We start from the raw sequence: 26994 nt of genomic DNA on the forward strand, positions 1-26994 counted from the left end.
GGGTTAGTGCTGTGTCTATGTGCTGCCCCGGGCTTGCCTTAGCGCGCAGTAAGACACTAAAGCCGATGGAAATGAGGTTTATTTTCCTTTCCTAGGATGTGGGGGACAGGGGGCCCAGCCTGGGCATGCAGCATGGGAGATTGGGGAACGGGTGCTGGGCCCGGGCCCTGTTTCTCAGGGAGCCACTGTCTGTGGGGAGACATGCTCTACCTCTGGCCCCTGTGGGCTCACAGAGCTGAATTCACCCCAGTATTTGGTATAAACAACTGCGTGCTGTATTTAGCAATGTGTTGTGCTGTGGTGCTGGACGGGCCTTGGTCTGGAGGCACTGGAAGGTGAGGAGGCATGTGTGAGAGCCAAGGTGCCATTTTTCACTCTGAATTTCAGGGGATGAAGTTGACTCTCAGTGCAGTTTCTCTGTGGCTGCATGGCACTGAGGTCTCCTTGCCCAGGAAGTAGTTTTTGTGCTTTCATCTGCTGCTATGTAAATGAGCCAAATCTTGAAGGTTTTCCATGTAAATATGGAGTAATTGTAACATGTATGAAGTGACAGCTGGCATTTTGTCCTTGCTTATCCATACCCTGGTAGAAATTCAGTTTCTGTAAATCTGTATCTAAAATGAAGGGTTGGAAAAAAACCCCAACTTACACACTGAATAATGGTAAAAAAAAGTCTTGACTTTGCCATTGCCTTTGAGGTGACGTGCTCTTGGCAGCTCATGGAGCTTGTGGTCTCTGTTTCTGTGACTTAAGGCTGAGGCCATCCCCCCCTTTTTTTTTATTTAAATGTGTTCATTTATCTTTTTCTGCTGGCAAGTATTTTGGCTGCTACCCACTTTTCAGGCTTGTTGTCTTCAGGCATTATTGTCGCATCATCTCTCACCACGGGAAGAGGGCAGGTAGGGAATCGTCTTTACTTAATAGGACAACACTACGCAGCTTTCCTTAAGGTGGCGGGATATGGTGAGAACAAGTTATTCTTTGTATGGCTGGAGACACTGTTGAAATGGTTTGATCAAATACTATCAAAGGAATTATGTGGAAGTTCATTATCAGTTCTTACAGATATCCAAGTCCTTTATTTTTAAGGGTTTCCCTTATTTTAGTGCTTATTGCTTGAATTACAGTGGAGAGAAGTTGGGAGGAGTCTTGCTGGCACAGGCAGGAAATGGTTAAGTGCCTTTCATATCACCTGGGAAAGCAATTCTTTGATTTTTCAGAGGGCGCTAACATGCTGCAGTTCATAGGAAACAAAGGAAAGGAGATCAAGTATAAAAGTTGTTCTTGGATTTTATTTTCTGTGACAGAACTTGTGAGGGCTGGATATTGATGTCTGTTGAAAAATACGTGATTTTGGATTAAAAAGAATTTTTCTTCTTATCTTCATTCAGAAAATGATCTGTGAGGTAAGTCTTGATTGCAGCTGGTGACTTTAGATAACTTCTTTTTAGATTGAGAGGTAAGAAAAACCTTTATATTTCTGACCCATTTTAAAACAGTGAATTCTTTGCTTGCATTGTTACTTGGGCAGGGAGCACAGGCAGAAGTGTGAGTCAACAACTGTAAAAAGCCCACAATGCTTTCCTGTATTGTCTGCATTCAAATTGCTTGCATTAATTTCTGAGCTTAAGTATAGAAATTGAGGAACTGGGAGAAACATAATGAGTCAAGGTAATTTGTGATTAAGAGTTGCAGTAAATGTTTCAGCAATGACAGGAGACTTTCAAATTGTAGTAGTATCTATGTTAATGTACTTTTGTAGTTGATGCTTCAAGCATCTTCTATTGGTGGCTCTTAAAGTACTTCCCAAGCCTTGTTTCTTTAAACCACACTGCACTCCCAAGGTTTTATATGTCCAGCTCATATAAGGACTTTGTTAGCAGATGATACAGCTGTTGCCCCTGTGCTTGTGCTGCTCCTTAAGGGCAGACTCCTTTTGGGGGTATAAGAGAAGTCTCTCACAGTTTCCATTAATTCCTAGCCCGTCTGCAGCTGAGACTAAGGAGATCTCACCTTAAAAAATGCTGCTGGCTTTTTGTGTGTGTGTGTGAAAACAGATGCTTTTTCACTTCAGTGTGGCTGACCAAAGTGTGATTGGATGGTAATAGCTCATGCACAGTTGTCACTGAAAGCAAGTGCCATGTGAAGGGAAATCTTTATATCCTGTGGAGAGCCCTGCAAACCATCCATTCACCTTGGAAATGCTGAACTGAAAGCAAATTGTACTCTCACTCTTGGGAAGGTTAATTACAACTTGTTCGTTGAAGTATTTCTCTGTGTCTGTCTCTAATGTACTGAATTCTGGTGGATGTATTGAGCTTTTGGGGGGGAGGGGTTGCTGATTTCATTTTCTTTCTCTTTATAATTTTCAGTTAATACTGTAAGTAGTATCCAATGTGTGGTTTATTTCCAATTTTGACAGCGTGCAGTGTAGTGGTGTAACATGACTGCCCATCTAGAGCTGTGATATAGATAAGCATCAGTTCTTGCAAGAGTCGCCTTGCCAGTTCTTCTTGCTATTGCCTGCTGTTCCCATTTTCCCTTGCACCCCCACGTTTTGCTCAGGCACTAGTTTCTCATTGTCAAGAAGGCAGAAGACCATAATCCAGTCAGAGCTGGTGGATGTCAGTTCTTTCATCTTGGACATGAACATGCTGAAAGGCAGAGTCAGGACCGTTTATTTCCTGCAAATTATATTCCTCGTCACTGCACTTCTGTTCCCCTCATTAAGCAAAGCTTTTATCATCTTTCTGTTTGTTTTCATAAGGTGCAGGAGAAGCTGTGGACATTCACAGCTTGAGCTATCTGTTCCCAGATTCTGGCTGGACAGGAATCTTTTATCACCCCACCCTATTTTGGATTAATGTGTTACTTGGTAAGGTGATGACATCCTCTAATCTATCGCAGTTTGCTGCATCTGGGTCTTGAGCTTAGATCCCTGTGGCAACTGCAGAAATAAATCACTGGAGCTCAGTGACAGAAGCTCTATCTTGAAACAAGTTGCACATGATTCACAGTTAGAAGTTGTTATTAGCAGAGATTTAGAGAGTGGATTACTTATGCATTCAAACAGAAGATTGCAAACCCAGATTGTCTTATTCGGCAAGATTTCCCTTATTTGAAAAAGTTATTTTTCTAAAAACTTGACTGTTAAGTGCTTTTGCTTATGTTGTCAGTATCTGACATTCGTTTAAGCTATTCAGTGTGAAAACCTTTTCTATTTCTTTACTAGTGCTATTTATTAAAATGCAGTTTACATTTCTTGGGAAAATTTGATATTCAAAAATGTCTTTTCACTGTGAGTCAGAATGTACTTTTCCATGGAATAAAAATTCTGGAAAGGAAAAAAAATGCAATTGGAAATGTTGAACAAATTATATTGTCATTTCAACCAGGTTATAAAAAAAAAGAACTTAAAAGTCAAAATGAAGGGCTCTGGTGTTTTTGTCATATTTTGAGAAATTTAGTACATTCTTCTACAGTTGTTCAATTTTATCTGTTCAGCATTTTCCATATGAAACTCTTTGAGAATGTTCTGTACTGGTCTTAATTCCAAGTTCCTGTTTAATTCAATTGGCCGTTTCAAATTACATATTAGAAATGAATTATGAAGTCTTTTTCTTCTTTGTCTTCAGCCATTGGTGTTTCTTCTAGAACTAGTAGAAGGGGTTGTTTCCAGTATTGTATAGTAGTTTATAGTTCTCATGCTTTAACTGCTGTATCCAGTGGTACGATTATTAACAGTAAGTCTCTGGTTTTGAAGAAAATTGGACAGGAAAAACCTTTGGAATGTAACAGGTTAAAATAGAATTTTGCTATTAGTTGTGTTGCAGCTTGCAGATTAGAGACCAAAAAACTACTGAAATAATTTTGGCGTTTTGGATATCTTCACATGATGCTCTCCTTGTAAATATTACTGTGGTCACATACCACCATACTACTATGGTTATTTTTTAGTTTTTAAACATTCCTTTCCTCTTAATTGAAAACATTTTTATATGCTAACTGGAAAGGACCTGAGCTGTGCTCAGACGTACGCACTGAGGTGTTGCCTAAATTATAGAGGAAACGCACTCTGTGGCAAGATCTATTTTTTAATCTTTTTAAAAAATATTCCCCAAGGACAAGGGGGTACCCTGAGGGCGATGATGGGATTTGGGCTCTGGATATACCTATCCCTGAAAAACCCTGGCTTGCACTGATTCCTGGTAGTGTGAACTGGCTTCTTGTAGGACTGGTGGCAGGCACTAGCAGAAGGACCAGCTTGGGGAGAGCATTTTGAGGGTGTGTAGTTCCTGGTCTTGAGGAGGGAGCAGGTACAGTCACACTGGTTTGGATAGAAGTTCAGAAAAATAGAAATTCCATCTTGCGCTCTTCCAGCATCATAATATTGTTAGTGAATTTTTCTTAGTGTGCCACCTGTCTGCAATTTATTTAAGCCCATTATTCCTTGTCCTAACCACTGTGGTCAGGAAGAGCAGACATTATAATGTCTCGCCACACTTGTCCCTTCTCTGTACTAACCAGTACTTTATTTTACCACAGGTTATTTTCTAGCCCTTGGATCTCTCCTTTGGATTTTCTCCAGTTAGCCCATTATCTTTACTGAAGCGTGTTGCCCCAAACCGAACAAGACTTCATCAGAAGCTTTGCCAGAGCCAACTGGAGGGAGAGGCCTGGTCTCAGTGGCATCAGAAAGATGAATTTCCTCCTGAGCTTTTCTTCCCCGCCCTGAGTTGTCTCAAGTACTTGTTCTCAAATCTGCTGCCGATGCCCATGTGATTTGGTAACTAACTCATCTGTTCTTTGCCTAAACTTCCCTACGATTTGAAAAGAGAAACTTCCATATACATTTTACCTCCTACTTAGCTACTTGAAATTTTTGGATGAGGGGCACAAAGTGGAAAATCAGTACATTTGCAAGCCAATTTAGAGCTCAGCAGAAGAAAATAAGGGGATAAGATAGTTTATAAAATCTTGGAAGGTACATACAAATGGAACTTTTCAGTTTAAACTAGAACTTTATTTTGGAATTCCTTAAGGAGAGATTGGAAGTCTGCCATACTGCAGTAATCTTATATTGTAGGAAACCAAGACTGCCTCAGTCTCTTCTTGACCTACATAGTTCAGATACTAATTAGGTTGTGCAAGTCTGAGCTGTTAATTTTATAAAGTAAAAAGAAGAAAACTTTACAGGCTGATTTCCCCTGCTCAGAAATAAATATCTGAGAACTACGGAGTGCAGATTCATACTATCATTTAACCTCAACTTTCAACATTTGGTTTGAGTGGTATCCACAAAACCCTTGGGGCTGTGCAAATAGCACATCTCAATTTTCTTGATGGCATGCAGTCAATTGCATTTAGCATAGAAGATTTGTGAAGGAATTTTTTGTAGGCTTCTGCAAAATTAAATTCATTTCACAAGAACTCCATTGGGAGATTTTCTGTTCTAAATAACTTTCATCATTGTGAGTTAGTATGCCCAAGAGAACATGGTAAATTCAGTTTAATTTCACTCCATGTATTCTTGGCATTTGTATCATTTCAAGGAGTTAAGATCTCATGTTGTAAAGAAACTCAACAGGTTAATTGCTCAAGGAGCCATAACTGATGGAAAATGATTGAGTTGGATTTGATATCATGATGTTTTGCTGTGTGATGTAGTGCTCTACTGTGTGTTCTACAAGCAAAGCTTCCACTGATGCATTTGGTGTTGGTACGTGCCGCAGAGACCTTTGAGAAAGGGAACTTGGATTTGTAAAAGGGATGAGGAATGCCATATTTCTGTTGACATAATTAAAAAGCCAGGTATTACTTTTATGAAACTGTAAACATTCATCCATTACAGAGTTTTGTTGCAAGAGACTGCTAAATTGCATGGACATGGGTGATTGGAGCATGAGGGCTGGATTATAGGTTCCCTAGATGTCCTCAGCCATAGTGAGAGGCAGGCCGCTGGATCTTGCAGTATAAGGTCTGAATGATGTTCTTTCTAGTACTGTAGGAACCCGGAGTCTGCCGAGGTCTGAGGAAAGACAGGAATGACATTTTGGAGCAATTTATTTTAAGGAGCAAACTAAATTTCAAGGTCAAACTATTTTTTTTGTTTTGTTTCAACATCCTTTCTTATTGTCTTGGACACAAAAATGCATATTTAAAGGTGACTTTATTCTGCAAGTTTGGACTCATCGTACTTTGGAATCTAGCCAATAAAATGTTACTGAATTTCCATCCCTAAATGTAATGTGTGTTCTATTTCAGGTGTGGCCATCCTCATAAGATAAAAAATATGTCCATCCGAGGCCTGAAGAAAAAACAACCAAAGACTTTTAAAGTCAAAATTGTAACAGTGGATGCTGAAATGGAGTTCAGCTGTGAGGTAAGAGCCCTCAGCGGAATGCTAGAAAGATGGAGACTGACCTTTGTATTAGCAAGACATAAATTTGAAAAGTTCAGATTATCAGTTCATGGATGGTTTTAACTGATCTATTTTTGTAAACAATGGATTACTTACTCTCAGATGCACTCTTCTGTTAAACAACTCTGACTACTCAGAATTTAAAGCTGTTTCTGTGAAATCCATTTGACTGTGACACAGCTAAATTAGCAGTAAGCTTGCTTTCTTTGTAAGCATTCCAGCACATGATGCAGGGCTTGTTTGTAAGTATACCTACTTTGCCACAAAATTCTTTTTTTTTGTGAGTGACACAACTCTTTAAGACACTGCCAGCTTGGATAAAGAAGTCTGGTCAGAGCTGGTCCTAAGATGTTACATATAAAATAATTTATAAAATGGTACTTCTGTGCTCAGTTGATCTGGGACATTCACTTCAAATTTGCCATTTGTAAACTCCAGTTTATTTCTTTAACTACAATGGCTGTTTTGTATCTCTGGGCAGAAGAGAAAAATGATCAAATGAAAAAGCTAGCTTTTCTTCTATTAGTTATGGCTATCTAGTAAATTGGATAGAGAAATCATGACTGCAGAAAAACATGGAAGAAAATCAATGTAGCAAGATCAATTGCTAAATGAATTGGGCTGCACTATTGAGGTGACAGAACTGTACCTGATTAATTCCTAATCATCCAGCAAAAGCGAAAAAAGACATACAGTTATTTTGAGAAGTGGAGTTAGAAAACTGGGGTCCAGTGGGACTGGCAATTCTAATGAGAGACTTGCCTGTCTTGTGGGGCATTTAGTATTTCATTTACTACATCCCTCAGAGACAGAATAGATTAGTCAGAAGCAGTGCACTTCTGTGACTTACTGATCTAGAATACTTGCAGGCAGAGTTGTGAAAGTAAAGGATTTGGAAAATTTGATTGAGAGATCAGATGTCTTGTTAACAAATCCAGCTTAATGTACGTATTCCTTCCTTTGCCATCTCTCCCTTCTCCCCAGATAGTGCCCTTTTGCTGGGATGATTTCCTGCTTTCCATCTAAATATTGCCTAAAAGTTCTTTTATTTTTGCCGTTAAGTTTTTAGTGGCTGACCCATGCAATTAGACAAAAATAATCTTTTTAACATGTAGCCAAATAGAAGAAGCAGATGTGCAGCCTCTTCAGTGAAAAAATGAGGTACCATATGTATGTGAATTTTGCTCTCTACGGAGCCAGGCTACTAAATTACTCTTGAAGACAGGCTCCTGTTAATTTAAATCAGAGTAGCATAAAGGCTTGGCTTGGTGCCACTGAAGTAGCTGAAGTATGTGAAAGATGGATTTGCTTTCATTGTTTGGCATTTCTATGCTGTGCCCTGACACTCCTTTGATTTCCATGGCCCTCTGTCTTTCCAATTTATATAAACTGTTGAATAAGATTTTTTACAAATATTAATAAAGCCTTGCCATGTCCTAGGAAATCAATAGTACAATTCTCATTCCCTGTGCTCATAAAGTGCTTGATGGTGTGGTTAAATGACTACAGCTGCTCTGTGAATGTTTCTCTGGAGGAGAAGAGGAGGTAGAGCATTGTAACTATTGCAACTTTGCTATAGACAGCAGCAGGCATATTTTATTGAAAAGCTAAAGGTGAAATAAGAGTTCATAGGAGAAAGGTAAATGGTAGCCTAATTTGCTTGACTAAACCAGAGCAAATTCATTTTAAGACATACGTGTTTTTCTTGATTTTCTTTTTCTCTTTTAGATGAAGTGGAAGGGAAAGGACTTGTTTGACCTGGTGTGCCGAGCACTTGGTTTAAGGGAGACATGGTTCTTTGGCTTGCAGTACACGGTAAAAGGAATGTGCACCTGGTTAAAGATGGACAAAAAGGTATAGGAAACAAAAGATAAGTGTGGCAATTTCTTTCTCATAAAAATACTTACTTTTTTAAGCACAGGAGCTAAAGGAATGTGTTACATGACAACTCATAATTTTAGATGATATAAATTTTTTAAGACTAAAGTTCATTGTGTTATTTGGTCTGATTGCTTCTATCACACTTGGCCTGAAGTATCACACACCAGTTACCACTATATGCACTGATTGCTATTAGATTAAAGCTCAGCATTGCCCTTCCCTCTAAAATATGGAAAGGCTGCTTTAAGTGGATTATCAGCTGCTTTCTGATTTTCCTCTGGAATATTATTTTGAGACACTTATGTACTATTTTTGCTGCTGATTTTATTTTATCTGTAAACAGGTTTTAGATCAAGAAATCCCCAAAGAAGATCCCATTAGCTTTCATTTTTTGGCTAAATTCTACCCAGAGAAGGTAGAAGAGGAACTATTACAGGAAATTACCCAGCATTTATTCTTCCTTCAGGTCAGGAACAGTTTTTAACCATGAATTCCTTCTGTATTTACCCCAGTCCTTTTGTATTGTCTTTGATCTTGTCGGCAACTGTTAGTCTCAGAATGATTCTGCTGGCTTCAGCTGTATCAGTGTCTCTGTAAAGATCTCATTTTTATGAAATACAAACCTCTCTCCTGACTGCTGTGGTTTTGTGTACTAGTAAGCTGAATGTTGTTTATCTTCTGCAGGTTTTTGTTCTCTTGATGGCTTCTTTTACTGTTGGTGCTAGGAATGGGAGTTAAATTGCCGAGACCTCTAGTTTCATGTAAAATGACTTTTACATCTAGCAGTTTGGGTGATAATTCTACATCTGGATATTCCAGATTTGTTTTGCTCCTATAGTATGTGTTAAAAAAAATATAAATCCATGCAAGGCTGGCACTGCTTGAAGAACAGTGAGGCTTTTGCCCTGACTGGTCAGTGCTGAGAATTGTAAAGAGAAGTCATCGTTTTTATCAGCTTCAGGAGTTCTTGAGGACTGTGTCATCTGGTCTGCTCCGGCTGCAGCTAAGTTGGATGAAGAGTCTCAACAGCTCTTTGTTATTGTTGTCTCAGACCTGCTGGTGTAACTTCTTGTGTAACCATTCCCTAATCTAGTTATTTCAAAATGAGCAGAATTAGAAGAGACTTGTTATTAGATATATGCACTGTGTGGGGGAGTGAGTACAGTGGCAGTTGTGAAGGTGAAGAGGAGGGAAGCAATGGTGATAAGCAGTTGGGAACAATAAGCTTTTTCACCCATATCAGCTTCAGATGGAACAAGACCTCTGACTACAGCCTAACCCTGAAACTTAGAACTTGCGAGTTCCTAAAAATAGTCCAGGTGGCTACTGCGAGATCTTGTTGTGTATGACTGTAGAGGGGACAGTCACTAGAAAACAAGAACTCCCTAACCTGTCCTTAAATATTCATTTTGAATTGTGGGGGAAAAAAAATCATAGAATTTGATAGCCATTCTGAAATGAAGGTTTGTTCATCTAGCAAGTTTCAAAAGGAGTGGAGCAGCATACACAGCTACGATTCAGAAGATTCACCAGAATGTGTGATCCTTTTAAAAACAAACTCTGGAGGCATCATCATATTGTCTGATAGCCCCTGGATGAGAAGTGCTGTTCCCTTGGTATGGGGCTGCTATTCTTCTGAAACATCCAGACTTGCACACGCTAACTTCTGCCAGTCAAATTAGCCAGTTCAAGTTGTCTTCCCTACCCCATTGAACTTGGTGCCTGCTACTTATGCTAGCAAAATAAATCCTTAGCCCTGAAAAATCTTCATTACAGGTAACAGAACCCATTTCAGCTCTGCCACAGGGGCAGCTACTGAGGAGCTGCAGGACAGCAGTACTGTGCTGAAGAGCAGAGTTGTTAGCCTTGTGAACACAGCTTGGTCTGTATACCATGGTGGTTCTTATGAATTTACAAATTTCCCTAAGATGGAAGCCAGTAAAAGTAATAAAGTTAACCCCACACATGCATTTAGTATCTTTGCAGAGGCAGCTTTCTTATTTGCCACTTGGTTTTCTTTTGTCCCAGAAATTATTAGGGTTCTCTTAGCTCCATTAAAAAGTAGATGAAGGAGCAAATTCTTGGAGTACAGTGCTTCGTTATCAAAATAAAGATGCATCAACTATGAAAAGACATGCTATGGCTCCATAGCTGTAGCAGTAGGTATATAAGCATTGAGTTTTGGATGGCTCCTTGTTGGTCAGCTGATTGTTCCAATGTCTGTGACATCCACCTTCTCTCCTGAGTAGCTGTGGAGTCCTCTGCAAGTTACAGCCTTCTGGTGTGTTGCTTTTATTCTGGTAGCTTTCAGCAGTATATGTCTGTGCAAGTAGGTTAGGTGTATGGAGTAAATTCAGTCTGCATCTGTAAATAAACACAGTAAATACACTTGTTTGTTGAGGAGGATGTGTTAATGAAGTAATGGGAAAATATGGTTTCAAGGGTTAATAGATGAACTAGAACTTCATCCAGAACCCTTAACCACTTGGCAATTTGTTTCTTAAGCTAATTTTGGAAAGGAATGAGAGGGGCAGAACTCTTTTCCTAGTCTTTTAATCCTGATTTTTTTCACTTTTTTCTTTTCTCCTTGAACCTGCCTTGACTAGCAGATATGCAATTAGCAAATTCTTCTCATTCCAAAGCAGAAAAACAAGACTGAAACAAATTTGAACTTGCAAAGTTTCCTGACTGTAAGAACTTAAGATCACACCTGGATGCTAATAGGAAAAACATGTATGGACATCTGGATGCCTAAAGATTTCAGCTCTGCTAACTATTCAGACCTTTGCAAATTAATGTGGTGTAACAGCTTTTTACAAAATTTGTGAATAAATGTAAATGACTAAAGCTAAATGTTGTCTGTTTAAAGATTAGGTTATTTGCTCCTTCATAAAGAAGTATAACAATGTGCCTTTAAGAACTGATCAGAAAAAAACCCCAGACCCTTATGGGGTATTTATCTTAAGTTGTTCTAAATTCTGAAGCGTATCATTTAGACCACAGAGTATGAAAGTGGAGCTTTCCAATCTGGAAGAAAGGTCTTTTCAGTCTTTTCATTCTTTCCATTTTAACAGCTTAGAAAGAATTTTCGCTGTGCTATAACTCAGGTTCCTATATTGTGCTCACCAGAGACTAAATTTAAAAGAAAAACTTTCTTGATAGTTCATTTCAGTTCACAATACCTACAGTGCCAAGGTGTATTTGTAAAGATAGCTCAGTGCTATCTCAAGTAACTTTTCTTACTGGAAATGTTTAAGGCTGTGTATTATGCAGAATTTTCTTGTCTTGTGCTTGTTAGTAGACTAAATACATTACACCTGAGAGGAGGCTTTGTGAAGATTAATTTCCCCTCCCCTCTTTAACTTTTCAAGTAAAAATTACCCAACTGATTTAAAATCAAGCAACATCTTACAAACTATTAGACCTCTGATCTTGGTAGCACCATAGATTATTAAAATGAAAAGAATGTTAAAAGACTCTTTACCATTTATACTGGGCTTTTATTTTTAAGCCCCTATTTTTGTTGTGCTTAGACCACTGTAATTAAATAAATTAAGTGCTTTATTAGTCAGCTTCCCTTTGTGGGGTCTCCTTTATTTTCTCTTTCTGGAAAGCTTGAGAATATACTATTAGGGTTTTCAGTATGTCTCTGTCCTTGGCAATATTAGTCAGCTGGACAACCCCGAGCAATCTAGTTGGACCTGCTTTGACTAGATAACCTCCAGAGGTCCCTTCCAACCTAAAATTTGGTGTTTTAAATGTTGTAAAGCTAACTTTTCCAAAGCCAGAAGAAAAGGAATTGTTAAAAGGAATGAAGTGCAAACAATAAAACTCATGTTTTACAACATGTTCTTTTTCAGGACTCCTTATATAAATGTGTGGAGATAGCCCACTGGCATTTCTATGAACTTAGATTTAAGACACTTTAACTTTCAAAAGTCAGTGTTTTTTAATTAAATGTAATGCCAAGTAAAGACTTCCTGTGTTTCTAAATGCCATTTTATTGTTGCTGTTATTAACTCATAATGGGGATGTTTGGTGCCAAGTTATAGTCTGGACATGTCTAGTTTAATTTCAAGCCTGACATAAGTCCTGACTTTGAGCTTCTTCAACTTGCTCCCTTTTTCTCTTGATTTAGGTTAAGAAACAAATACTGGATGAGGAAATCTATTGTTCTCCAGAAGCAACAGTTTTGCTGGCTTCTTATGCTGTTCAGGCCAAGGTTTGTGTATAGAAGTGCTCTTTTTTATTGATTTTTTTCCCCCTTTTTTAACCAACACATATACATGGTGGTATGTAAAACATAGTAGTGTTAAAATTTGCTGTTAAAGTAGTAGGTCATTGTGGTACAGGCACAGCTAGAAAAATAAGCATTAGATGCCACTACAAAGATTTTGGTATTATATACTATGCTTTCACAACTTAGGGGATTTCTTTGGACTTAACGTTTTAATGTAATCTTTCTCCTAGCTAGAATTATTTCCTGTTGTTTTAAAAAATGTCCATGGATACAGAGCTCAGTGGAAGGACATGATGTTTTTTAGTATCTCTCAGAACATAGTTCACTTCATGCCACCAAGAGGCAAACTTACACGATGGCAGGAGGTGAATGCAAATTCTTAGCAGGGCTGGCCCTCTGCAGCAGCCCAGCCTATATGCAGTAGGCTACAGGAGTAGGGGAGCTTATACTCCTGAATGTAGTTCAGAGGAGGGTATGAAGTCATGGGTGATTCCTTCATATCTGCACTTACCAAGAGCTGCAGGCTAGAACTGAAGTCCACCTTAGTGGCTCTATTGGAGCCACGTGCATAGCACAAAGGCTGGAAGTAACTTCCATGGACAGCTCAGATGAGGGGAGCCTGTTTGCTATGTGTTACCCTGTATGCAGGAGAACCAAAACAAAATCTATCTCAAGCAATTGCATCAAACTACGCAAGCAACGAGTTCTTTAGCATTCTGCATCTAACAAACTGAAGTATCTTTTCTTTTCTTGGGACAGTATGGTGACTACGACCCAAATTTTCATGAGCCAGGCTTTCTAGCCCATGATGAACTTTTACCCAAAAGGGTAAGTTTTTATTCTGTATAAAACCAAATCTTTGAATCTACTCTTTGCAGCACAGATATTGCTGTGGGATTAACCAGAGCATTAGAAACTCTTTGTATCTGCCCTGAACTTGGCAAAATGACCGAGCTGTGAACTGCATGGCTGCATTCACATTGCTTGGGAGAGGCAGCACATGTATTTGTATCTTCAAAGGAAACCAAACCCCTTCCTTTCTCTGTAGGTCCTCAGGCAGTATCAGCTGACAGCAGAGATGTGGGAAGAAAAGATTACTGCTTGGTATGCTGAGCACAGAGGTATTGCCAGGTATTGAAATAATTTAATTCTTTGGAAGTCCCATACATGTCAGTAACTGGTTATTTGTTGTCTTCAGTGAAATTTGGCTATTGTAGAGTGAGCAAAGAAATACTGTTTTCCAAGCTGTGATGTTAATACGTTAATTTATAACTAAGGATAAAAACACCCACTCATCTGGGGTAAAAAATGTCTTGTGTAGGGCTCCAAGTGATTGTCAAATGGACTTGTTTTGAAGTCAACAGAGAAGCTGAAGGCTCTTGCAGAGTTTCAGGATCTAACATATCTAAAATAAGAGTCCTGTCTTAATCAGAGTCCATGTATGCCAGCAGAGAGAAGTTCCTACAGAAAGAATTTGCAGTTAGTCCTGAGAGAATTAGTCTTTTCATTTAAGGCCATTAGCTGCCTGGGGTTGCTGGTGTGTCTACCCTATGTGGCAGCTGCCTTCTGGAGCCATATCACACCAGTCTCACCCTAGACTAAAAGAAAGAATCTGATATATTTTATAGCTTGTGAAAATCACAGCTGTCAGCATACTTAGCAAGGAACCAAAACAGTGAAGACATGGCATCATAGTTCCAGGACTGAGTTTTGGTATTAGTCCATGTGGACTTTCAACTACTTCTAACACATTCAGCATGCCTGGAAATTCAATTAAACAAGAAGTAGGAGCTGTTGGCACCCAGAGGCAGCCTTTCCTAATGTTTCGGTTCCATTTCTCTTTGGCTGTTCTAGATGCTTCTTAGCACTATTTTTACTGAATATTTTCCTCAAGACTTATTGATGCCTCACCTTGAAGGGAGAAGAACAGCAGGTGGAGAGATTCTCACCCTTCTTTGGCCTCTGCCCAAAGTGCTGTTTAGAATTTGTTCAGGACTCCTTTCTCCATGAACTCTGTTTCCTAAAGGAAATATCCTCGTGTCATGGAAAACTATGATAGGGTAGGTTTCGAAGACATAATAGTGATGGAGTGGCAAAACTAACACAACGATAAGACTGGTCTTGAATTTTAATAAAGATTGCACTCTACATGATTCAAAATAGGTACAGCTTTACTGTCTTTATTATCCTTTTTCTATTGTTGAGAGTAAGATGGCAAAATTAAATAAAGTACAAAGAACCAGATTGCCTGTTCTTTTCTAAGTGGGAAATGTAGAGTCAGCTAGGACAGAAAGCTTGGAAAGGAATCTCCAAGTATAATCATGGCCTTATTCTTTAGGGATGAAGCTGAGATGAACTACCTGAAAATTGCCCAAGACTTGGAAATGTATGGTGTCAATTATTTTCCAATTGCTGTAAGTGCTTTATTTTAGCAGTTTTCAATTGCTGTAGACGATGGTACTGTCCTTTTAAAATCCTCCAGGGAGTTTGGAACTGGGACTCCTGGCTTCTGCTTTTCTCTGCTGATGGGCTATGTACTGATTGCCCTGACTTGGTTGACTTGTCTGCTAAATAAGTAGATGAATAAAACAGTTAAGATTAATGTTTTACAATCTGACAGGGTTCTTGGATAGCTCTGGGTGTGTAATAGGAAGAAGGAGAAATAAACTAGAAGTTTGTTTGCTATAGTCAAGCTAGAGGACTGGGTTTATTAGCTAGGAGTGACAACATTCATAATATTTTGTGGAAATACCAATTTCCTAAAAATACAGATAAATATCAATGTATTAGAATAAGTGTGGTTCTTGTCTGTGGTTGTTTAATGTCACCATAAATGGCTTTTACTGATATCTATTGTTTTTTAGCAAAATAAAAACCATACAGATCTCCTACTTGGAGTTGATGCCAAAGGTATTCATATCTACAGCATTAACAACAGGTTCTCTCCAAATAAGTCATTTGAGTGGAGTGCTATCAGAAACATTTCCTATAGTGAGAAAGAGGTATGATGGCTTTGATATATTATTCTTTTTATATGGGCATGGGTGTGGACTGGGATTCTTGGAACAGCCTGAAAGCTGTCTCTGTTTAAATAATTTGGGGGAGAAGGGGAAAATCCTAGGGAGCTTTGTTACAAAACTAAAAATAACAGACCTGCCTTTCAGATGTGCTGCATAACCGCGGTTCCCCTAGGAGCCAGAGGCTGCTGTGAGCTCTCCAGACTTGTGGAGTCCACTGTTCTGGTTCCTTCCCTGCTGCTTGTCCTTTGCAAAACAAGTGTGTTGATCTCTGAAAAAGATAGATACTATGAATGCCACCGTGACTAGCTGCTTCAGTTATCTCAGCAGGAATTAGATGATCTGTAAAGACTTAATGGCATTTTCATATGCAGAAGCTGTCCTCATAGATGAGTTTTGGAGCACACTGGCAAGAGGAGACATGCAGGGAGATGTACATGTTTTTCTACCTGAATTCTGCCAGTTTGTCAGTGCACGATTTCAGTCTTCAGCACTACCATTGCAATTTCACTGTGATTTCAGGGCCCATCTTTTACTTGCATAAAGTACAATGGGGAGTGGGTGAAATTTAGTCTAATTACAAATCGTGTGGCTACATGGAAAGCTATAATTAGAAAAACAAAACCAGAAAAACTACATTGGTACTGGAATACCTGGAGTTTGTCAGCCAAAGGACAGCACAGCCTGTTCCATTTTCTGTGGGCCTTTTGAAAAACATTAAGAATAAGATTTGCGGTCCAGAGTTAGATGTGCCTACATTAAATCAGGCAGGGCAGCTTACAGGAGTTCTGTCTCCAAAAAGTTTTCAATCCTTGCATGACATTAAACTTCTTTGGTCTGTGAATAAACTGCTTTAACTCCCTGTTCCTAGGAAATTGGGCAGCCCTGTATCAAAGCTCCAGTATATTCAGTGACACATTCACAGCCCTGCTCCTCACAAGGCAACACATTCAACCAGTTGTTACCTACGGGGTGAAATGAGCTGTAGGACATTATGATCTTGGTGACTCAGATGGCCTGAAATTATACATTGCATTGCAAATGAATTATAGGAGTAGAGTGCTAGTTAACCCATGAGTCGCTGAAAATAGGATCTTAAAGAATGGAGCCATATTTTGTTATGCAGCCAAACCGAGCACAACGTCTGAGGTGAAAGTGCGTACTGACCTGGCAACATGAGAGCCCTTCATGTCCTCTGGAAACAGCTTGGGAGATTTGACTGAAAATGTGAGAAAGCAGGAGTGCCAGGATTTATCTGATGGTCAGAAGAACAAGTCCTTCAGGCCCTAGAAACATTTGTTTACACCTGCAGTGACTGGTATTCAGAGAGGTGTTTGACATCTTCCTGACTTTAAGAATATGACTACTTCTGGGGATTAATAATGTATTGTTTTCCTGATAACCAGCGCTTGTTTTGGTGTTCTTAGTATACCTTGCAATACAGAAGTGGTATTATTATGAAAACCACCATCCAAACTGGTACCGGGGTGGGTCTGTGGGAGGCTTTATCTTCTGACAGTGTGCTACGGGAGCAGATGAGGAACCTGTGTAACAGCAGCCCTGGTTCTGAATCTTGAGCAAAACATTTTTGCTTCACTCTCCCCACATTTGTGGCATAAATCACTGCTTCCCTGGAGAGGAGTGGAGATGGGCTAAAGTTTGCATTAGTATTAATAGTTTCAGCTTTGTTTTTCTTTCTTCTCACTGTGTTTCCCTTCTTTTTTTCTTTTGCCTGTACAGTTAACTATTAAACCTCTTGACAAAAAAGCAGAAGTCTTCAAGTTCTTTTCCTCTCAACTCAAAGTGAACAAATTGGTAAGTGTCCTGCTTTCCTCCTTTAAAACTGAGCCTGGTAATACTGACTGATACCTGAGTGAGAAGTATTATTTGTAAAACCTATGGAGAGGCCAGGGAACACTGAGTTTCAGCATGTGTTTTCCTGAGGATTGTTCTCTCTGGGAAGTCAGGGCGCATATGTTTGTCCTCTCTGGGAAGGGGAGATGATAGGTGGAAAGCAAGATGTGAAAGAAACAGGTGACCATTCCCACAGCTACATCTTGTGTACTCTTGGTGTAGATCTATTGCCTGTTCTTATTCAGGAAGATGGAACCAGAGAGGGATGAAGGACAGAAGGAACCCCTGATCCTGTTACGAGCCTTTCTGAAATATTATGCACCTGGGTATGAACCTGCCCTGGGTGCTGATTTTCTTGGAAGGGAAGCAACTGCCACTTGTGCTGAAGTCAGAATTGTCAGCTTCTGTCCCGTGAGGCCAGTGTGCAGCCCTCTGTCCCTCTGGCTGGGGCACAAATACATCAAAATTGCATTTGCTTTGCTTTTCCTATCCAGATTTTGCAGTTATGCATTGGAAACCATGACCTATTTATGAGGAGAAGAAAAGTGGACTCAATAGAGATCCAGCAAATGAAAGCACAAGCCAGGGAAGAAAAAGCTAGAAAAAAGGTAGATTATTTCTGCTCCTCTATTGTTGAAAACACTGATTATTATTCCAGCTGGTGCTGTTGCTGTCCATGCACTGCATCAATATGCGTGTGGGAGGTGATAAAGTGCAGCAGGATTGAATGTGGGGACAGCTCTAGTGTGTCTGCAGCATCTGAGGATGTAAGTGATGTTTGTGAAACTGAATAGGTGATCGTAAAGATGTGAGGTACATAACAGATCGATCGAAGTGCTCTTCTAGCAGTCCGAAATAACTGGTATTGCCTGTTAGAGGAGTTCAGCGCTGCAAAGTTCAACCAGCTTTATTATTGTATCTCTGGTGAATATCAGTCCACCAGCTAGAGAGCCGTCCATTCCTCATTAGATTCACTTGCTGTGCTGCCTCAGGCCCAGAGGAGATTCTGCTGCAAACCCACAAACGTGGTATTCCTCATTCTGTTTCCAGATGGAGAATCAAAGGCTGGCCAGGGAGAAGCAGCTCCGAGAAGAAGCTGAGCGAGCCAAAGAAGAGCTGGAAAGGCGTCTTTTCCAGCTGGAAGATGAAGCCAGGCAGGCCAACGAGGCCCTGGTGAGTAGCACATTAGTCTTAATATTCTTGTACTTATGGGCTTTCTTGGTTTGGAAGCTTTTTTTTTTTCTTCTGGCTTCTGTGAGACACCAGGAATTATGGCTCAGACAAGGCTGGAGAGTTTTTGACTACTGGTGGACAGGGCATGCTGGAATACCTGGGAAAACTCTGATCTGCCATCATCTCCATTTGCTGTGAGCCATTCATTCCCTGTATTTGATTCACAGTGCTTTCTTCAGGCAAAGAGGGAAGAAGGGAAGCAACCTTGGACCTGAAACTGGGAGAAAGGGGCATGGTGCACTGGCAACTAAAGGGGCCAAATTCAATTTTTGATTGATGTCTTTGTCCAACTCCAAGCAAATGTGTCTCCTTGCTTTGTAGAGGTGACAGGCAAGAAGGAAGTTAGGCAGTTCATAGAATCCCAGACTGGTTTGGGTTGGAAGGGACCTCAAAGCCCATCTAGTTCCAACCCCCCTGCCATAAGCAGGGACACCCTCCACTAGACCAGGTTGCTCAAAGCCCCATCCAACCTGGACTTGAACACTTCCAGGGATGGGGCAGCCACAGCTGCTCTGGGCAACCTGTGCCAGTGCCTCACCAGCCTCACAGGGAAGAATTTTTTTCTTATATCTAATGTAAATCTACCCTTGTTTGGTTAAGTTTAAAGCCATAACCCCTTGTCCTATCAGTACTTTCCCTTGAAAGGAGCAGAGGAGGAACACCAGACCCTGCAATTATATTTACTATACTTTTTATTTTAAGGAATGATTTTTTTTTTATCACTTCATCTTTTGGGAAAAGATGTCCTCTTCCTGTCTGACTGTAGATGCTAGGCAGAGTAACTAAGAAAAATTGTTGTTTCTTAGCTCCGATCCCAGGAAGCAGCAGAGTTGCTGGCTGAGAAAGCTCAGATTGCGGAAGAAGAGGCAAAATTGCTGGCCCAGAATGCTGCAGAAGCTGAGCAAGAGCGACAGAGGCTGGAGATCACAGCTCTGAAAACCAAGGAAGAGAAACGCCTGATGGAGCAAAAGATGCGGGAAGCAGAGCTGATAGCAGTGAAGCTGGTGAAGGAGTCTGACCGGAGGTTAGATTTGCTTCAGTGGGATTGTGTGGTCTCTACTGGGATGTCTGGGTGGAGAGGGTGCTGCTTTTCTCAGAGCTAAGCCCAGGAGGGCAGGATTGTTCCCAAAGCAACACTTCACAGTGACTAAGCTTTCTTGCATCTTGTTTGTTCCACCTGATACCAGTCATCGTGATGCAGGTTAAGAAGTTTACAGAGGATGAGATGCAAGGCTTTAGAGATGTTTAGTATTAAAGATCCAGAATGCAGAAGCATTTTCTATTTAGAGTTATCAAAAGAGCATTGGCTACCTAGCTATCTAAATTTACCAGTCTGTATACCCTGTAAGTTATGAGGCTGGATTCATTCATTAGTACCAAGAGATGATCTCTTGTTTACACTTCTCAGATCTGAGAGGTGTAAACCAGGTAAACTCGTATAGAATATAAACCACTCTAGAAGTGTTTGCATGTTTCATAACACTGTGCTGCTTGAAGATGCAGAGCAGACCAGTGTTGACAGAGGATGTTTAACCTTGCTATTAAGGGCCTCCCGCTTGGTTTAGGATACTGCCAAAAAGCTTGCCAAAATAAAGAGCAGATACGTTGCACCTCTCCCCACCTCAGGGAGGATCTCTGACAGCCTGGAGAATCTGTATCAGCAGGTCATGGAAATTAGGAGTAGGAAAAACAGCCTAAAAATTCAGCCAGTTTGTGCAGGATTGTCTTTGAAAGCATGTGTCATGCTGTGTTCTGTTAGTTCTCCATGTCACCATCCTACCACAAGTGTCTTTGGGTAAAGGAATCACTCACAGTAATGGATCTTGTTCTCTGGAAGCTAGTGAGGTGTATAGCTCTGAATATACTGGAAATCATCAACCATTCACGTCAGGATATTTGTCTTACAGAGCCAAGGAAGCAGAGCATCTGAAACAAGATCTGCATGAAGCCAGAGAGGCTGAACGGAAAGCGAAGCAGAAACTCTTAGACATAACCAGGCTTAATTATCCTGTAAGTTTCTGCTCTACTGGACACTACTTCATCTTCAGAGATAGTCAGATGTTGATTGCATTTTTATAGCCCACACCAAGCTGAGTAGTGGCATGTTGGCATCCAGCTGGGGAACAAACACCTATAGGACCAACTGGTGCTTAAACACAGTGTAGCTAGGATGGAACTTGTATTTGTTCATGGCAGTCAGAATGATAAGAAAGGCAAGACAAAAGCTAAAAACAGGCCTGGTGTTGGCACTTAAGGAGCAGAGACTGTCTTGCCTGCGTTCATGCCTAATACTGACTCCGTGCCATCTCAGTCAGGCAGTGCTTTGTGGAGGTGGTTGTACTGAGCCAGCTGCGTTGTCCTGGCATGTGAAGTGCCCATGAGTGTATTTAGGCAAAGCAGATGAAGCTGTCTCCAGCAGGAAGGCAGCACTAAGGCTCTGTGCCCCAACTCCCTCTTCTCAAGTCTGGCTGAGAATGGATTTCCATTCGCTGCTGAAATAGATAGGAATGTTGCAGCCAGGATACTTCTTTGCCCTTGGATCTGTGGCTTGGACTTCAGCAGTTCATCTGGGGCCACTCGGGTAGAGGGGAAGGGCTGCAGCAGCATCTGTGTGTCTCGGAATCCACGGGTAACTTATGAAATGGCTCAGCACGGTAGCCTTGCAGAAGCTGGGGAGATAAACCCAAAATCAAACAATCAGATCTTACTGACAGTGCTTGTGTTGCTTCTTTCAGCACATGAAATACCCGCAATACTCACCAACTGACACCAGAGATGCCAACTTTGACAAAGGATCCATAAAGCTGGATTTGAAGGACATTGACCTCAAGAGACTATCCTTTGAAATAGAGAGAGAGAGGTATCAGTATGCTTATGGTGTAAATAAATGAGAATATTTTTTTCCTTTCTGTACTTTCCATGATTAACAATCTCTGGAGTCATGGTTCATCCTTTTGACAACTCAGGATGGCCTCCTACTTGTACATACAGCCTTTTACTGAGGTGGTGTGGACTGTGTCTGTGTAAGACTAGTTATTTACACAGAGGAAGAGTGTCCTGGTGGCATCAAGCCATGACAAGTCCAGAATCCTTTTGTCTTGGAGAGCATTATGTCAGGGGCAAAGTACTTTGCCGGAGTAACAGCATGTTAGAGGAAGAAGTTTCCCTCTAGCGTTGAAGTATGGTATTGCTTTGATCTAATACATGAAGAGGCTTTTCCTCTCTTGGTCTGGAAGGAAATGCTTGGTAAAAAGTCAGTGACTGTGTGAATGCTAAAGGATGGAAGTGAACCCCCTTCTCCCTGGGTCAGGGGAGTCAGGCTGACATGTGCCAGACTTCATTTTGCCTATCAAAAAACCAAAATGAAACAAAGAACTTCCTCTCTCCTCCTTCCACACGCACCTGTTCTTGAGCTATGTCATGCCAGTAAGCTTTTTGTCTCCAATGTATGGACTACAGGCTAGACTACTTAGAAAAGAGCAGAAAATTTGAAGATCGACTGAAAGAACTGAAGTCTGAAATTCATGCTTTGAAACTAGAAGAAAAACAGTCTGGGCTTTACTGTCATTGGAATGAAGTACTGGGATCCTTGGATCGCTCCTTAGGAAATGTATGTACCTTAAATACCTGCCACTTTTTTCAGCATGAACCATGAAGGAGAATAGTGTGGGTGTGCCAAAGGTAGTTGCTGTATTTCAGTTCAAAGCACATGCTTTAGTACCCTTGACAGTAAAATATTAAAAGCATGAACACAGACAAGGAAAATTCATGTCAAAACAAAATCTAGGAAGTTTTTCCTGCGTGGGATACCAGTACCATAAGCAAAAAATAATTATCTTATTTTACAGATTATGAAATCACAGTACGAGTTTAAGGTCTGGGAGTAAACAAAACTGTTGTAACTTAATAACACATTTAAATGTGGTTCCTCATAGTTTGCATCACATTCTCGTTCACATGTTTTATGGTTGCTCAAAGTCATAAAAGTCTTGGTGTATTTTTAAGGCACTGAGGAATTAAACCCAGATTTTTGTCCTGCATTTGTTGTTGTTTATAGAAACACTCCAACCTCTTACTGAACCAGTGCAAGAATAGGACTGGCTTTGTCTTCCCAGGTTGTTCCACATGTAGCAAAAATGGCTCTGATTCTGGTTTTAGAGAGAGAAAGGGAGGCTTGGAAAAATTATGAGCGAAGATGGCCTTTATTTTCTGACTATGCATCTGACGTTCTTTTTGGCTCAATGAGTGTTTATATAGAGCATTAAATTTCCATGTGTTCTCTTCTTTTAAAGACCCCATCATGGACGAAAATCTTCGAAACTGGAGATTCATTGGATATAAATCTTCAAAGACCTTTCCCTGCTTACTCGTTAAATACTACAAGCAGCTGGCCTTGTACCAACAAAATTCAACACACAGTGCCAGTGGAAAAATCATCTTTTCAAGCAAATTCCTTGGTTGCCAACAGGGTGGGCACAGGAACCAGAAAACAGATTATAAAGGTAATCAGATTTGTAAGTAAATTCCCAAATGTTGACTAAAAGTTTAGAGTTCAGAGAGGTAAAGAATGCCTGGCTTTAGGGACCTGTTTTGTCCAGCTCTGTCACAGCCTCTCACATGATGAGTCAATACATGGCTGTTGCATAAGTTTGGAGACCCTGCACTGGCACACCATTTGGGACTGTTTATAAATCAAAGCCACCTGTTTTTTCTCACGATCTAAGCAGGAATATAAAGCTGTAAGCCTTGGTAAATGAAACTGCGATGCCTGTATGCAGTAGGAGGATCTGTGTTAAATTTTATTTGTATCAGCCAGACTTGGACATGAGAATGTGCTCCCAGGTTTAGAGCGCTTAAAACATACTGTGCCTGTCTTCTGGTTTTAAGGGACAGGGAGTAAGATACCAATAAATGCCTAGACTTCCAACAGTTCAATTCTCTTCCAATGTGTTCTCTGTCAAAGAGCCCTGATGAGCTGATGAACTAATGAGCTGGGTCTTATGAAAAAACCCTGCTTTTAAATTTCACTAGAATGGAGAATCTAGTATGCACACAAGAAGAATTGTAATGGCATGCAGTCTTGAACAGTGGGAAGGAAATTAGCTTTTTCTAGGCAATGCTAATTGTGCAAGGTATAGGGAATAAAGAAAGCTTGATGTAGTTGCTGCTGTTTTATATGAACAAAACTGAGGGGGTTTAGGATCAGTTAGAGGCTCTAGTGTATAACATTCAGGACCTGAATCTTTAGGGTTGTATGCTTAGAACTAGAAGGAGCACAACCGAGTGTAGCAACAGATGAGGAAGCAGCTCTTTCTAATGCAAGTAACAGAAGCAACTTTTAGCACTCACCTAATCCAAACAGCAGGGGTGAAGCAAACATGCCTGTCTTAAGAAGGAAGAAAAAGCTATTGCAGAGCATCTTGCAAAAGGCTACAGAGTTGGAGGTAAAGGAAGAACTGGATCAAAGGGAGTTACTTTGCTTTAAGTAGGAGTTCAGGGCAAAACTAATTTTTCCTATTTGATTTGCCTGTAGGTTCAGCAGCATGACTCAGATGTGATCTACATTTGAAGCCTCCTGTTTCCTTACCAGACTGGTAGAACCTGGTGGCCATCTTTTTGGCTGCTGCAAAATGCATCTATACGAGGACGCTTGTGCAGCTCTGTCTGCTGACAGGCATCGGCATAAGAGACGTGGTACTATAGTTAGTGTGGTGCCATTCAGCTTCCAAGCAGGTAACACAAGCTGGGACCACTAAAAAATGCCACTGTAGAATGGCTAGTGTCTTTGGGTACAATGGTAAACATACAAACCCAGAGGAGTGTTGTTTACTACTTATGCACTTTTGAAGAAACACTTTATACTTCGCTAAACCTTCCTTCCCCAGATGTTTTTACACACTGACTTATCAATATCGTACTCTGCTTTTGTAGAAAGGATGCTAGGCAGCAAGTGTCCAGGAGATGTTTGGGATGAGAAAAAAATTGTACATGAGCTCGGTGTTTACCTACACAATAGACTAATTATGTTTTTGGTTTGGACCATGGGACATGACTCCCACAGAGCTGCTCAACATTTTAGTGTTTGCCTGCCAAATATTTCTCTGTTCCTCCCCAAACATTTCTTGGTTCGCTTAATTGATATTCATTTCTCTGTGAGAAATCTCAGCTTTTAATTCCAGATGTAGAAGTGGACATCTTCAAATACCTCTCATTCCTGGGGGAATCCTTTGTTTGGAATGCAAAGCTTCTGTTCTCCTTACAGTTTCTCACTAGATCAAGCACTTTCTGTTGCTTTTGCTGCTCCAGCAAACTTTGCATACGTTAACTTGTTTCCCAGTTCTCTACAACGCAGCTTCCAAATTAGACAAAGGCAAAAGATGCTATTGTGTCTGTTAAAGTTGGACTTGTTTCTGATGGAGAGGTGCATGCAGCAAAATGTCTGCCTCATTAGTAAAACCTACTTGCATTTTCTGGTTTTGTGTGTGTTTAAGTGTCTGTTTCACCATAAATCTCCAGTCTGAGGACTTCTGGAGAAGCAGACAATGTGCAGCTGTAGCTAAAGTAGTAGCACAGTTGAGCATGTGACATGTGATGTAAAAATGAATGTTAATGTTGTTAAATATTTTGTTCTAAAAGCTAAGACTAAAAAAATTACATTCAATAAAGAGCTTCAATTTCCACTTGCTAGTAACAGCTTTGAACTGAATGTTGTGTCAATATTACAACAACATTAACAAGGCAAGTTCTAAGAACAAACACAAATCTCCTCTGTACACATCTGCAACAGACTGAGAGCACAGTGGGGGACAGCATCTGTAGCCAGCTCTGTTCTCAGACTTTATAACCAGTCATGACAGATACATGTCAAGATGCACCTAACAGTGATCTGCAGTGCTGTCCTGTTTGTTTTCTCAGCCTTGAGAGCAGTTGCTGCCTTTGGCAGGGGCGTGGAGTGGTGGGGTGTCTTAATTCTGTTCACAACTCTGATATGAGATGTTTGCAGACTATTTGCTATTACATGCATAGTTTCTGATCTGTCTGGGAAAAGCCTCCTGAGTGAGATGGAAGGCGTCAGATGGAAGAGGCAGATGCTGTCTAGGTCCCAAGGTTGGGTAGGTGGCATTGGCCAGAACTTGGACAGTGATGAGATAGGAAATGGTCCGAGAGCAAAACAATACAAAAGAAGTCTGAACATGGCATTCTTGGATTTGGGGGTGGGGAGGAGTGCTAGGGTTTCCCTGGTTCTTTTCCTGTTTCCTCTTTTTTTGTGTTTTTATGTGTGTTTTGCCACAGATAACTAAGCTCGTACCCTCATTCTGCCACATGTGCTGGGGTTTCCTTTCACTGTCATAGCTGAGCTGCATTGTGGTATGGGGCACAGAGGAAAAGAACTGCTCCACATGCGTGATTGATCTATTTCTTTGGACTTGGTCCTGTGTATCACAGTGAAGAAAAGGACAGGGTCACACTGCTGCCAGCTTAAAAATGGAGCCTATCTGCACAAGCTGTTCTCAGCCCGCTGTCTCATAGGTATTCTTGCTGTGCTTCACTCATTTGCAGCATCATGTTCCTGCATACTTGTATGGGTGTTTGAAAGATTAGATGGGGCAAGAGGAGCTGGAATTTCCTGGTCTGATGTACTGGGCTGTTGCTGGGAGGGCACTGCAAAGAGAAGTGCCACCTGGGCATTAGTTTGCTTAAAACCTAAATAAATATTTGCAGCAATTAAACTTTGTATGTTGGTGCTTCTGATGCTTATTACTTGCACTATTGACAACTTAAAACAGGCAGTCACAGATGTGTTGAGAAGGATGTGAGATTGTCTTTCAGTTGAAGAAAGTATGAGAAGCATGAGTCCTATTTTTCCCCAAAGCAGGGAAGAGAACACAGACATCTTGTTCTAATCAGTAATTGCAAGATTTGTCACCCTAAAGAGTGAGGTATTTATCTGATGATGCTCTCGGCATCTTCGAACACTCGAGGCTGAACATCCAGCTGACTGCTGCAGACCTGTGGATCTGCAGTCAGCAGATGGTGCTGCATTGCCACTCTGCCGCACAGCTTAGCCATGCTCTACAACAGCTCAGAAAGACCTGGCTCCGAAACCCTGCGCTGCTCCTTGAGAATCTCTGCTGATTTGTACGTTCCCACACTAGCCTGAACTTGCTTGCATTCCCTTCCTGGAGTTGAACCTGGCATAATTTTTGATGGGGATTCAAAATGTGCAAGCACTATACTCTGAGAAGTGATGATTGCACAGTTTAGCGCCATGACTATGAGCTAGCTCCCCATATTACAGAAAAATCCTCTAATAGTTCTGACGCATCCATGTCATCATCAGACTGTAA

At 40.7% G+C, this 26994-nt stretch overlaps 1 protein-coding gene across 6 annotated transcripts; it reads left to right on the forward strand.

Moving 5' to 3' along the window:
- Positions 1 to 25334, forward strand: LOC129215008 (merlin-like). 6 transcript variants are annotated; one of them, XM_054847495.1, is made up of 21 exons: positions 1 to 335; positions 1308 to 1406; positions 2768 to 2875; positions 4546 to 4786; positions 6265 to 6382; positions 8150 to 8275; positions 8646 to 8768; positions 12441 to 12524; positions 13302 to 13370; positions 13591 to 13673; positions 14881 to 14956; positions 15407 to 15544; positions 17300 to 17374; positions 17908 to 18021; positions 18464 to 18586; positions 19453 to 19670; positions 20554 to 20656; positions 21382 to 21506; positions 22106 to 22256; positions 22939 to 23148; positions 24180 to 25334. In XM_054847495.1, exons 5-21 carry the CDS (start codon positions 6293 to 6295, stop codon positions 24213 to 24215), a joined length of 1944 nt encoding a protein of 647 aa, XP_054703470.1. In that variant the 5' UTR covers positions 1 to 335; positions 1308 to 1406; positions 2768 to 2875; positions 4546 to 4786; positions 6265 to 6292; the 3' UTR covers positions 24216 to 25334. The 6 variants fall into 6 exon arrangements, with proteins under 6 accessions (XP_054703470.1, XP_054703469.1, XP_054703468.1 ...); XM_054847494.1 differs by lacking the exon at positions 2768 to 2875; XM_054847498.1 differs by lacking the exons at positions 1 to 335; positions 1308 to 1406 and adding an exon at positions 1424 to 1459.
- Positions 25335 to 26994: the final 1660 nt, after the last annotated feature.

Source organism: Grus americana, chromosome 19 (assembly GCF_028858705.1).
Source record: "Grus americana isolate bGruAme1 chromosome 19, bGruAme1.mat, whole genome shotgun sequence".
Lineage (NCBI taxonomy): Eukaryota > Metazoa > Chordata > Aves > Gruiformes > Gruidae > Grus > Grus americana.